This window comes from Alligator sinensis, unplaced genomic scaffold (assembly GCF_000455745.1).
Source record: "Alligator sinensis unplaced genomic scaffold, ASM45574v1 scaffold193_1, whole genome shotgun sequence".
NCBI classification, from domain to species: domain Eukaryota; kingdom Metazoa; phylum Chordata; order Crocodylia; family Alligatoridae; genus Alligator; species Alligator sinensis.
Window position 1 is genome coordinate 1793417 of NW_005842199.1, and position 13549 is coordinate 1806965.

Below are 13549 nucleotides of genomic sequence, written 5' to 3' on the forward strand. Positions count from 1 at the left end.
CCCCCCCCCCAAGAAAAAGAAGTGCAGACTATTAATGAAGCATGACACATGGCTTTACATCAATGAACTAGAAACCATAGTACTGTTTCCATAGTTGGTTGGAGGAGGGAGCCCAAAGCTTTTGAAATTACAGTATTTACAAATAAGATTCCCCAAGGAAAAATAAACCTGAGGGTTTTCTTCTTAAAAATCTTGAGGCTTTGAATAAAAATACAGTATGAATACATTACCCAGCAATGGCAACAATATCACCAGTACTTTTCAGACATTTAAAGATCCACTTCAACAAAATTAGCAAATCCAAAGGACTTCCCTCATTCTTGAGAACCATTATGCGATAAAAGCCAGTCTTCTCATGTTCAGGAGCACAAAGGGCGCAGACAGAAATGACAAACTTTCACCCAGTCTGGCCTCAGAGTACTCTACTGCTGTGACCAAAGACAAGTGCATGGCTGCAAAGCTCTTGACAGGGGCCTGATCCCACATAATCTGAATCCTCACTGCATGTGGGTTCAGATGAAAATGTTTCAAAACTGTCTTCAGTAACTTCTGTCTGTGCTGTCTCCGAACCTGTTGTTTTCAGAATGGGAGCGGGGAAAGGAATCGGAGAGAATTCAGTCTGGTATTTCATCAGCCAGTGCTGGAGGGTGGGGTGGGTGGATTGGAGCACCTCCCCCCCCGAGGCGCTTCAGTCCACCCTCCAGCGTTGGTTGGGGAACCCCTAGAACCAGCTCCCTTTGCTCTCTTTTGCCCCTCGCATTCTGAATACAGGTGGGCTGGGAAGGAGGAGGAGCCATTGCTAGGGGAAACCAGCTGCAGGCTTGCAGCCAACAGCTAGGTCTTCCCCCTCCCCGGAACCAACAATGAACTTCTGTATCGTCCAGGGATTGTTGTCACTTGAAACACTTCTTGCAAAGTTCTCGTTACAGTGGGGAGCTGCACCCAATGGTCTTGACATGCGGCCAACATAAAAAGATTGTTTTGGGGAGTACAACCTGTCTGTTTTTTGAGAGAACCTATGCACACTGAATTCCCTCCCCCCTCCCATCCCTTTTGTGTCAGCAATTGTTTAATACCTGTTATCAGCTATTGACTCTAAGTATGGACATCTCTACTCATAGGCATACCTCTTACTATTTATACTGCATTATGTGACCAAAGACTTTGTAAACTCAATGTTGGGAGCAAGAATGTACTTGGATTTTTACAGTTTAGTTATTGCCCCTCTTATTGGGTATAACTGTTGGGGAATACAAGAAATGTCTGTGAAAATGAGCATTTTTGGTAAATTATCCAAGTTGGGTTTCCTTTAGCAATAGGGAAAAATCACTTTTACTATATGCAAGTATTTTCATTTTATTCCTTAACAAATCTTCTTGATAAGGGGCTGTTACAGGACAACGTTTATCAGCTGTTAGGCACTTTGACACCATAAGAACTTGACTGGAATAAACTGGAATGAGGGATGTTAGCCATGCCTTACAATACAATTTAGCAACTCATACCAACTTGTCTATTTTATGCATATAATTATTCAATCATGTTTGGGTTTTTTTAGCATATATGTTGATAGATTCAATCTATCTTTCAGTTAGTCCTGAGGTGTACACCATTCCTCATTATTCTGGGAATATTAGGGTACTTTGTTTTAAGTTAATAAATGAACACTTTCTAAAACATCTTATGAGCTTAACTGAATATACCAGTTATAAGGAATGACTGGAAATGATGCTATAAGTTTTAGAATAACTTTGTAAGGTTGACACAAAACTATTAATTCTGGAAAAGAGACAAGCCTCTGAAAATATCGAACAATATTTTCATAGAATCATAGAAGTAGGGTCAGAAGGGACCTTGTAGATCTTCAAGTCTGACCCCCTGCCTGGGCAGGAGGGAAACTGGGCTCAAATGACCCCAGCCAAGTAGGCATCAAGCCTCTTCTTAAAGACCCCCAGGGTAGGAGCCAGCACCACTTCCCTTGGAAGTTGGTTCCAGATCCTAGCCGCCCTTACTGTGAAGTAGTTCTTACGGATGTCTAAACTAAACCTACTTTCCAACAACTTGTGGTCATTATTCCTTGTTATCCCAGGGGGTGCTAGGGGAAACAAGGTCTCACCCAAACCCTTCTGGTCCCCCCTAATGAGTTTATAGATGGTCACCAGGTCCCCCCTCAGCCTTCTCTTGTGAAGGCTGAACAGGTTCAGGTCCTGTAGCCTCTCATTGTAGGGTCTGCCCTGCTGTCCCTGGATCATGTGGGTGGCCCTCCTCTGGACCCTCTCAATGTTGTCCACATCCCTCTTGAAGTGGGGTGCCCAGAACTGGACACAGTACTCCAGCTGTGGCCTGACCAGTGTCGTGTAGAGGGGGAGGATCACCTCTTTGGACCTACTTGAGATGCACCTGTGGATGCACGATAGGGTCTGGTTAGCCCTGCCAACCGTGACCTCGCATTGTCGGCCCATGTTCATCTTGGAGTCAGTAATGACTCCAAGATCCCTTTCTGCCTCCGTGCTCTAGAGAAGGGAGTTTCCCATCTTATAAGGGTGCTGCTGGTTACTACTGCCCAAGTGCAGCACCCTGCACTTGTCAGTATTGAAACACATCCTGTTTTTGTTAGTCCACCCTTGTAACCTATCCAGGTCTTTTTGCAGTCTTTTCCTCCCTACTAGCGTGCCCACCTCACCCCAAATTTTGGTATCATCAGCAAATTTAAACAGGTTGCTTTTCACCCCATTGTCCAAATCGCTCATAAAGAAATTGAACAGTGCGGGCCCAAGGACCGAGCCCTGGGAGACTGTGTTGCCCACTTCCCCCCCAGGTCGAATATGAGCCGTCCACCACCACCCTCTGAGTATGACTCTTCAGCCAATTTGCAATCTGTCTGACTGTAGGCATCAATGCCATAGTCGCCTAGTTTTTTAATGAGGATGGAGTGGTCGACAGTGTCAAAGGCCTTGCTGAAGTCCAGGAAAGCAAGAGCAAAGATGTTAGAAATGGGTGAAATGTTGGGCTTCTATAAGGCCGGTTTCATGTATTTTATTTATTTATTTATATTTTGAGGCAAAGTAGTAATGGCTTAGAACAGAGCTGGAGTGAAATAGTTTAAAGAATTGCATCAAAAGGCTGAGGGTAGCAGTAATTTGTTTAGAAATCACTGTCAGATGTGTAGGAATTAAAATCAAATTTATGCTGTTTTGTGGCATTAATAGTTTTTTTTTTTCTTTTTTCTTTTTTTCCCCTCCTTTCCTTCCCCACCCTTTCCCAGCTTTATATAACTATGACTCCAGGGGACCAGATGAACTTTCTTTACAAATAGGTGACACTGTACACATATTAGAGACATATGAAGGTAAGAAAGGAAAGAACAGTTTGCTAGTAGTGCTGTTGTTTAACATCACTACTTTTTGTACAATGTTTTACTGAAGGATCTGCTTTTTCAGGATTAATAAAATAATATATTTAATAGGTACAGAATTAACAAGTGCTATATGTAAGTGGACAGATATATGATGTGATATCTGATTGATAAACTTTTTCTAAATGCAGCATTTTTATGCCACATCAACTTTCTCACAGCTTTGTTTGTATGACTCAATGGTCAGTTTAGTGGTTAGAGAAATGATATATGTTCTCTAGATATCCTTGGATAATAATGCACAAGACCCTGCTCTTTAGAGGTGTTAATCTGAATTTGAAAGTGATTTACCTTCTAAATTATTCACATCTTTGTAAGAATTCATGTGCTGTTATGCTGTTGATTCATCTAACACTTTTAAAATAATATACTTGTTTATTTTGTTCCTTAGATATCAAGAAGTAGCAGAATTTCATAGCACTTTAAATTTAAATGAGTAGCTCTCCTCATCCCTGTGTAACAGCAGTCTATCGTCGAAAATATTTTAATATGAAAATGAAGAGAATGTGAGAAAATGCATGTGACACATCCTTGATTTCTCATTCAGTCAATTAATTGTATCCTGTGGCTTAGAAAGGAGTCAAGGATCTACATAGCTTTTGCTTTACTCTAACAGTTACTCATTTGTTATGTAATATTTGCTTCTGGAGATGCGATTTGTGAATTGAATGTTTTGGCTTCTTTTATTTTCCAAGGAGGCACTACGAAGAAATTAATACCAAGTTGTAAATTTGGTTTAGTACTTGACATGAAAGTGTGGTGTGTTTTTTTTTGTTTTTTTGTTTTTTGTTTTTTAAATAGGTATATCTACTGAAATAGGGAGCCTAGTTAGAAGGAGTAACATTTACTCCAGTTTGCATATACAATGAATTTGTGAATTAATTCAGTTAATTCACAAATTACTTCTGACACTGCAATTTGTATGTGTCTGTTTTAGTCTTCTATGGTATAACAGCAAAAATTTATATGTAAAAGGAATATTTGAATGCTGTAGATATTATGCATAGTAGGTATGACTACCAAATTGGCACATACCATAGATCCTTGAATATCATATTTGATGCTCTCCTGCGACAACAGTTGCATCTGTTGGTCATTACTTAAACTTTTTGACGTTCTGAATGCTTCAAAAATAATTGGACAACATAGAGTATTCCTTTCCCCCCTGGACAGGATAAAGGAATGACCTTCAAATCTCTAATCTTCTTTTAGGCTCCAGGTATGCTGATGAGTTCATTTAAAAAGAAATCCAAATAGAATAATGGTCCTCCAAAAATTGGTATGCTTCCTGCTGTGCATGAGGATTACTCTACCTCTGTACTGAGAAATAAATCATGGCCCTTAGCTCTTTTTCTTTTTCTCAAAAAAAAAAAAAAAACCCCAAAAAAGTAGCCCCCACTAGGCAGTTCTTAAACTATATGTAGGAACTATAAGGTTTCTCAGCATTTGTTCAGTTCATGCTTCCCAGGCATACTAAATAAAAACTTACTAAATTGCTGGTCTCTAGTAATCACCCTGTATCTCATTAAATTTGTCTTCAATTATAATTGGACTTCTGCTGGTAATGGGACACCATGTCAGAAAAATCACTTGGCTTTTTTAGGTGTCTCACTCACCTTAAAGCCCGTCTTCTGTTTCTGAATGGTGGACACATCAAGTTATTAATTAAATGAATTGTTGATTTTTATCGTAATATACTGCTTTGTCTCTGTTCCCATTGCTGCTACTGCTCTATTATGAAAGTGGAAATAAAAACTCTTATTTCATGTTTTTATTGCTGTTAGAATTTTAGTTCTTTAATGTTTGCCATCAGTGACCTATTTTTGCCATCAGTGTTGAGCATTATCCTTTGAAGAGGAAAAACGGGCTTATTCTTTTCTGATGTCCATTTACATAAGAATATATCCTTATAACAATAGAATTGTTGAATTGTTTACACGAACACTTATATACATTTACTTGAATATAAGATGACCCTGAATATAGGATGACCCCCCCCCCCCCAAAAATTTGATTCTGTATACGGAAGTTTTATAAATGTGTTATAATTTTCCAGGTATAGAATCTAAGTATTGGAGATTTGCCTTGAATTTTATCCCCCTACTACTGCTACAAAAGGGAAAATAAATTAGGTGGGTCAAATTTGCCCTCTGCCCTCCTTCCCTCTACCCCGGCAACTTCTTCCCCCTGCAGTCCTTTCCTTCCTCCTTACTGTCAGGTCCTGGTCTCCCTAAACACGTGGAAGTGAGGGGCAAATTTGAAAAAAAACTGACCTTGAAATAAACATAGACTTAGTTCAAACAGAACTACTGCAGGTGATTTTTTTTTTTTTTTAACTAACTGCTGTCATTTTTAGCACAGGTCCTTCAAAACACGCTTTTAAGCAGCACTTTTGTATCCACTTATCATATTTACCTGGATAAAAGACAAAGTTTTTCCTCCCAGTCATTGGGGGGTGGAGGGGGAAGCCCCTGGTCTTACATTTGCATACCAAGAGGAGAGGGGAGCAGGTGGATTCTGCAGCTCTGACTCTGATCCTGAGCCTGGGTCAGGGCCAGAGTCAGACCCACAGCAGCTAGTTGCCATGCACCGTCCACTTAGGCCGGAAATTTCTGCTCCGCTGTCCTTCCCCCGCACCACTGCTCCCAAATCCCTTCCCTCCCACTCACTGTTGTGCACAGCTCTGCTCCAGGTCTGGCTGGGGTCTCTCCTGGGCAAGGAACAAATGAAAACTTCTTCCCCTGCCTGAGGAATTAGCAGCATCAACACTGTTGCATGGCCAAGTAAGGGCAGAGCTTCCATGTGCTGTACTCTGGGACAGAGCAGCCCCAACAGGGTCTGACAGTAAGGTGAGAGGGGAAGAGGCAGAGTCTGGAGGGAGTTTTGAGGGATGAGGCAGAAACTGGGGAGCAGGGGGAAAAGAGGCAGAGACTAGGGGGAAAGAAGAGGAGGAAAGAGGGAGAGACTAGGAAGTGGGGAGAGTTTGGGGAAAAGAGGCAGAGAGTGGGGGGGTGGCAAAGGCTGTGGGAAACTGGTGGGGTAGGAAGGCTAGAGTGGGGAGAAGTGGCCAGGGCAGAGGACAAGGGGAACACCTGACCCTCCCCTTCCCAGCCACTGCTTTCTCTGCTGTAACATTGAGGCCAGGAGGGATTCAAGACAATACTTTAATATTTAGATTCCATACCTGGAAAATAATAAATGTATAAGATTTCTATATACAGAATCTAATTATTGGGGGGTCATTTTATAGTCAAGTAAATATACTATATCTTGTAGAAATGGTACGTGATAGTAATCTAAAACCAAAAGGTTTCATAGTTTCTAGAGTCAGAAGGGACCTGAACAGATCATCAAGTCCGACCCCATGCCCTGGGCAGGAACGAATGCTGGGATCATAATACCCTATCCAGATATCTATCCAACCTCCTCTCGAAGACCCTCAAGGTAGGGGAGAGCACCACCTCCCTTGGGAGCCCATTCCAGAGCCTGGCAGCCGTAACTGTAAAGTAATGCCTCCTGATATCAAGGCTGATTCTGCTGTCAATCAATCTGTGGCCATTATTCCTTGTTATCTCAGGTGGTACCCAGGGGAACAGAGCCTCACCTATTTTCCGCTGGTCCCCCCGGTGAGTTTATAGATGGTCACCAGATCCCCTCTCAGTCTTCTCTTGTGGACGCTGAATAGATTCAGGCCCTTTAATCTACATAGGGCCTGGCCTGCTGCCCCCTGACCATGCGAGTGGCCCTCCTCTGGACCCTCTCAAGGTTAGCCACATCCCTCTTGAAGTGCAGTACTCCAACTGCGGCCTGACCAGCACTGCATAGAGGGGAAGGTTCACCTCCCTGGACCTGCTTGTGATGCATCTGTAGGTTCATGATTTACCATTTTGATTATTGGGCAGAGCCTCACCAGTCGACAGCATTTCAAGCTGTGGTGACACCACAGCTCAGCACTGTTCAGTGTGCATGTGTTTGTACTCTAGGTTACCTCATCACAAAGGATCTGTGTGCTAATTAGCCCCCTCATCTCCCACTCATGACTGGAATGGGATGTTCTTTGTCACAAGTCCTGGGATCCTCCGAAAACTTATATGCAGATGAAGTGTAGGGTAACCTGGACTGACTCCACCTCATGGAGGGTGGGGCCACACTATTCATATGTGACAGGCTGAGAGAGGAGCTGATAGAGGGATTCTGACTGATCTGTTCAGGGCCCTATCTGGTCACATTTGCCAGACATTTAAGGCTGGTGAAAAAATCACTGGTAATGGGGAGAAAGGTGCAGCTCAACTATGGGAGTGAAGAGGAAGTCCAAATGTATGCAATGTTGTGGCTTACCATGACTTGAAAAGGAGTTGGCGCTGAGTGGGGACTGTGTGAAATTGGCACTACTGTCTAATTCAGATGAGTAGTCCTGGACTGCCCTTGTGGTAGGTTTCCATCAGCATTATAAGGCTGATCTATGCCTTAAAGGCAGAGAAAGGGATCAACAAAGTTGGAGCGTAAGGAGTGAAGGAGGGAGAACTGAAGATCAAAACAATGGCAGTTGTGGCAACTAAGTATGAGGTGGAAAGAGCTGAGTGGCAATGAAGATCTGGAGACAGATGAAGGTGGAGAAGAAACAAAGGAAAAAGGTGACAGCAGGAGTTACAGCGGAGGTGGCAACAATGAGAATGATGAAGCCACCAGGAAGACAGGAAAAGGTACTGTTTGAGATTTTGGAGGTGCAGGCAGAGCATCTCACCAGCCTGATTGCTGTCTTGAACCAAAAGACTTGGGATTGACTTACTGGGTTGGAGAAGGGTATGAGAACTTTTGGAAGAAATGAGCAGAGAAGTGTGGGAGGAAGGAATTAAGAGGGATAAAGTTAATGGGGGAAAAGTCAAGAGAAAGAATGATGATAGTTCAAATGTACACAGATTTACTAGAGGTGAAAGACATAGATGGATGAGAAAGTGTGTCCAAAGGGTAATGTTGGTAGAGAAAGTAAGAGACAAATATCGTATCTGGATGGGGTCTTGGAGGGCACGAATGATTACAAGCAGATGAGTGGAGCTCAGGTGGGGTGCTGCACCTCCCATTAGTGATCCAGATTGGGACACACCAGGGTTTTATAATTTTCTGCATCTAAACAGTGCAGCAAATTCGGGAAAGTTTTGGCACCTGTTCACACACTGTCCACTCACAGTGTACGACAGATGTGAAAGGACGAGCATGCAACAGCAGAGTGCCAGGAGTTGCTAAAATTAATTATTTGCAAGGGAGAGGGACTCTTGTATCCTAGGTGCCTAAAGCCCTTGCAAGTGCAGTCAGTCCCCCTGAGGAATAGGCAAACCTAGAGGAGAAGAGGAGAGAAGGGGTTTGAATACTGAGGTAGAAATGGTGGAAGACACCCTGCAGGAGGGTGAAACAGAGGAGGAGGGGGGCAACATTTCTGTGATCGAGGCAGTGCAGGAGATAGGAGATGGAATGGAAGGGAGGGCAGAAACAGCAAACAGCTCAGACAAGGAAGTGCGGGGGTAGGGAAGAAAGAACAACAGAAGTGGAGATGGAGCAAGACAGAGAACCAGAGTCACAGGCTGGGAAAAGAAAGAAAACTCACGGGCTGAAGACCAGGAAGTAGAAACTTGATCATGAGGGAGGTGAGTTGGAGGAAGAGCTAGACAGCAGTTTCCTGTCACTAATGCCTCTGGGCTCCAAGAGACAAGAAGGCAGGAAACGACGGGGAGATGGGAATATAAAAGCCTTCCTAAATGTGAAAGCAACCTGGCAACTTGCAAAGGCTATAGGGATGTGAGTGAGGAAGGGGGAGGAGCTGATCACTGAGCAGTAGCACAGACTAAGCTTGAAGGAACCGGCGCGCACAGTTCAAGGCAAGCATGGATGAACCTTCAAGGGACAAGCCCACTTAGTTTAAAACGAGCATAAATTACATTGAAAGTAGTTTTGCTCAACATCAGAAATATCTGAACAAGGAAAAGATGGGAACAGGTTGAATCAGTGTTGAGCCAAGTAAGGACAGACATAATCTGCCCATAAGAATGTGGTATACCAAGGAAGAGGGATTATAAATATTTTGAGAGAGAAGTTAGAGATGGGGACCATCCTGGTGGTCAGGGACAAATGAAAATAAAGTGGCAAAGGTAATAATATTATTCAAGAACCCAGAGCTGAGAGCAAAGCAAGTAGCAGAAGTCATCAGTGGCAGATTTCAAGGAATGATAGTACTGGGGAAGCAGCATTAGAAATTTACAGTGTATATTCACCTGTGGAGAGGAAGGGAAAGAATGTGCTACTTAGAAAGCTAGTGATTTATGTGGCTGGAGGGAGACAGTGCATAATAGTGGGAGACTTCAATTGTGTAATTAAAGTCAGCGACAACAGGGGAAGGAGGAAACGGCGCTTGAGACGGGTCATCGAGACTGTTAACAAATATAATAGAAGAGTCACTAAGAGATGTGTGGGCAGGGGAGAAAGTTTTCACTGGAACAGACCTCAGTGGAAAGAAACTACCAAAAACTGACTTTGTGTTTGTATCAAAAGAAATAGGGATAAGGAAGAAAAACCATATGTGGCTTTTAGTGATCACCAGATGTTGAGGTGAAAATAAGTCTTGGTAAGGGCCTCATGAGAGGGAAGGGACATTGGAAGCTAAATGTGTGGCTGTTACAAGACGAAGAGATATATCAAGTGTACACGAGGCATATCAAACACTGAAGAAATATTTTGGGAGTACCAGAGAATGGTGGGAGATGATGAAGAAGAAAACTATAGAATTCTTCAGGAATGGAGGCTAAAAATACATGGGGAAAAGAACCAAAGAGCTAAAAGAGCTGCAAAGAAAGATGCAGGAGCTGCTAAAGGAAGCCACGGAAGGAAGATGAGTGACAAGAGGTAGAAGAATCCAGGCAAGAGTTAGAAACCTGGTTTAAAAAAAAGAGAGAGAAAATGTTCTTGGCACAAGCACTGTGGGTGGGAGAAAACGAAGAGTGATCCCGGTACTTTTTGGCCAGGGTGAAGGCGGGAAAAGGAAAGCTTAAAGCATTGGGTGACACAATCCTTAAAGAATCTTAACGAAGGTGAAACAAATATAATAATATATAAGCTTAAAGGAAGTGGAGGAGTGTTAAAACCTAAAAAAGAGGGGAAATCACCTGGAGCAGACAGACTGCCTATGGGATATTACAAGAAGTTTTGGGCATGGGTAGGGAGCGATATAGTGGCGGTGTTTGAGGATACAGCAGAAACAAGAGAGACGGGGAAGGATTTTACAAGAGGCATTGTGATCTTACTCTTCAAGAAAGGGGAGAAGGAACTCCTGAATAACCGGAGGGATTACGCTCCTTAATATGGATTATAAATTAATGGCCAAGATGCTGGCTTTGAGCATGAAGAAAAACCTGAGGAAGATAATACATGAAGACCAAGTATGTGCAGCACCAGGTAGAATGATCTCTGAAGCAGTCAGAGTGATCAAAGATACACTATTCTGTATCTAGGAGGAAAACAAATACAGCTATAGTAAACCTAGACTTAGAAAAAGCATATGCCAGAGTAGATCACGATTACATATTTGAGGTGCTAGGAAAAATGGGGTTCCCAGAGAAATTATTATACTGTGTAAAGTTATTTGTATAGAGAAGTGGACAGTCAAGTCCAAATTAATGGGATCTTAAAAATCCATAAGGGGTGCCCCCTGTCGCCACTATTTGTGTGCAGCATGAAACCATTCACACAAAGAATAAGAAAAGACAAGATCCTAAGTGGACTAAATATACCAGGAGGGGGTGAGGTGAAATGCATACTATACATGGATGATATAAATATAGTACTTAGAGAGACTTTTGATTTGAAAAGGATCAACAGAGTATGGAGATGTGACGGGGGCTAAACTAAATAGATTGAAAAGCACCATAGTGGGAGTGGGGAACTGGGGAGACTTGGAGAAGTTGAGCCTTCAAATGAGAGAGAGAAAGTGTGTTAGGGATCGTGATAGACGCTGAAGGAAAAGATAATACAGCATAGGAAAAGGTGATGATTTGGGATTGTTTGTCTATGTGAATTATGTTAGCGCGACATTCAAGGCAGTAGCAGAGGGAAAGGGGAATGTATGTATTGGGGTAATACAGCATATATTGCCTCATTTCATGCAGTTGCAATTTTGAGGAAATGGGAAATATATCAGATAAATTTTTAGAGTCCATGGGCGTGGAAATCACTGATTCATTACATTAGGGTAGAAGGATTCACAGAGAGATATAAAATAGGCAGCATTGGGTTGGAGGTTCAGACGGATCATACGAAATTGATGGAAGCAGTAAGGGAGAGAGACAGGATAGTGCTGGAGGGAAACTTCACGGAAGGACAAGTGAAGAAAGTGTGGGGACTGGTGGTAGATAAACAACTAAAATGCGAACAAGCTGATTTAATGTGGATGGTTGAGAGAAATATCTTGCCAGTGAGAGAAGTGCAACACAGATGGGGCTTGATGAGGTCATCAGGATGCCCAAGGGAAAGGTGTGGGGAAGAAGAAATGGTGGGACATATTTTAGGAGTGTACATATGCAAAAGGGGTGTGGGAAAGGATTACTGCTTTCTGAGTGTCACTGAAATAAGCCTGTTATTAGTGTGGAAGATGGTACTATATGGACTCATACCAAAGGGACTGGAGGAAATGTTGTTAAGGCCTTTATTAGCATTTGTTAAAACTAATTTATGGAAAATAAGAAACCTCTAGGTGTTTAAGGAGTTGGCTTTCATTGAGTTCTTGGACCTGGGGCTGCATGAATTGAAGTACTACATCAATCGGGACAAGGAAGAGATAGGAGAAGTGGAGGAAAAAGTACTGGACGCACTTGTTTCACTAAACCACCAGAGAGGACTGATGGGAGGGGTGGAGAGTTTCAGGTGGTGGAGTTCTGTACGACGAGAGAGAATGCTGTAAGGGTTTGTTTTTTCTGGGAAGTTGATAGATGTTTAAGGGTTTAATATATGTAGTTGTACGTTGTTTTATATATAGTTGTTTCTGTGATATGCAGTCTTGGTAAAAACAAAAATGCTCAATATGTGTAGCATTGTAAGTGTAGGGCAATAAATGTGTTTTTAATAACATTTGTAAAAAAACTCTAAAAAATCAGGTTCTCATTGGCATCTTGGCCTTTTGGCTAGGGTCAAGTATTTTTCACACTTGGGGGAGGGTATTAGGGCTGGTTCTAGCTCACGCAGTGCTGGCCTGGTGTTTGCAGTACCTGCGGGTCAGGTGCCAGTTCTCTGTGAAGGTGCCTGTTCTCTGCCAGTTTTTTGCACATATGCACTGTAATGATAGGCAAAGTATTTAATGATGTTTCCTCGTATGCAAATGTAAGACGAGGGGCGTTTTCCCCCTTTCTGATGGGGTGGGGGGCGGACCTTCTCTTGCATTTCAATAAATATGGTAGTTGCTCCTTGAATACTATAGCAAGCTTAATTTCATGGCACAGCTTTTTATCCTTGTTTAGAGGCCGCCAACTTTTTAAATTATAGTTGTGGATGCGAGTGTCTAGTAGAGTTTCTCAGACACGTTTTTAAATAATCCTCCTACCCAAGTTACTCAGAAATTCTTTTGTATACTTAGAGATTTCATAGATTTCATAGACATTTGGACTGGAAGGGACCTCGGAAGATCATCGAGTCCAGCCCCCTGCCCAAAGGGCAGGAAGTCAGCTGGGGTCATAGGATCCCAGCAAGATAAGCATCCAGTTTCATCTTGAAGGTGTTCAATGTAGGCGCTTGAACCACCTCCGGTGGCAGGCTGTTCCAAACCTTGGGGGCTCGGACAGTAAAGAAATTCTTCCTTATGTCCAGCCTGAAACGGTCTTGTAGTAGTTTATGACCATTCGACCTAGTCGTCATCCCTTGGGGCGCTCTGGTGAACAAACGTTCCCCCAGATACTGGTGGTCACCCCTGATAAACTTGTAGGTGGCCATCAGATCACCCCTGAGCCTGCGCTTTTTCAGGCTAAAGAGCCCCAGGGCTCTCAGCCTGTCATCGTAGGGTCTGCTTCCCTGACCTCTGATCATGCGCGTGGCTCTTCTCTGGACTCTCTCAAGCTTCTCCACATCCTTTTTGAATTGTGGAGCCCAAAACTGGAAGCA

At 42.9% G+C, this 13549-nt stretch overlaps 1 protein-coding gene across 2 annotated transcripts in view; it reads left to right on the forward strand.

Annotated features, from left to right (window-relative positions):
• LOC102377499 (dedicator of cytokinesis protein 1) overlaps positions 1-13549 on the forward strand; it is a 184366-nt gene that overhangs the window by 44724 nt on the left and 126093 nt on the right. For both annotated transcript variants that reach the window (XM_025207551.1, XM_025207550.1), the window contains exon 2: positions 3266-3349. In XM_025207551.1, coding sequence (XP_025063336.1) covers positions 3266-3349 — 84 coding nt within the window. The remainder of the gene's footprint in view (positions 1-3265; positions 3350-13549) is intronic.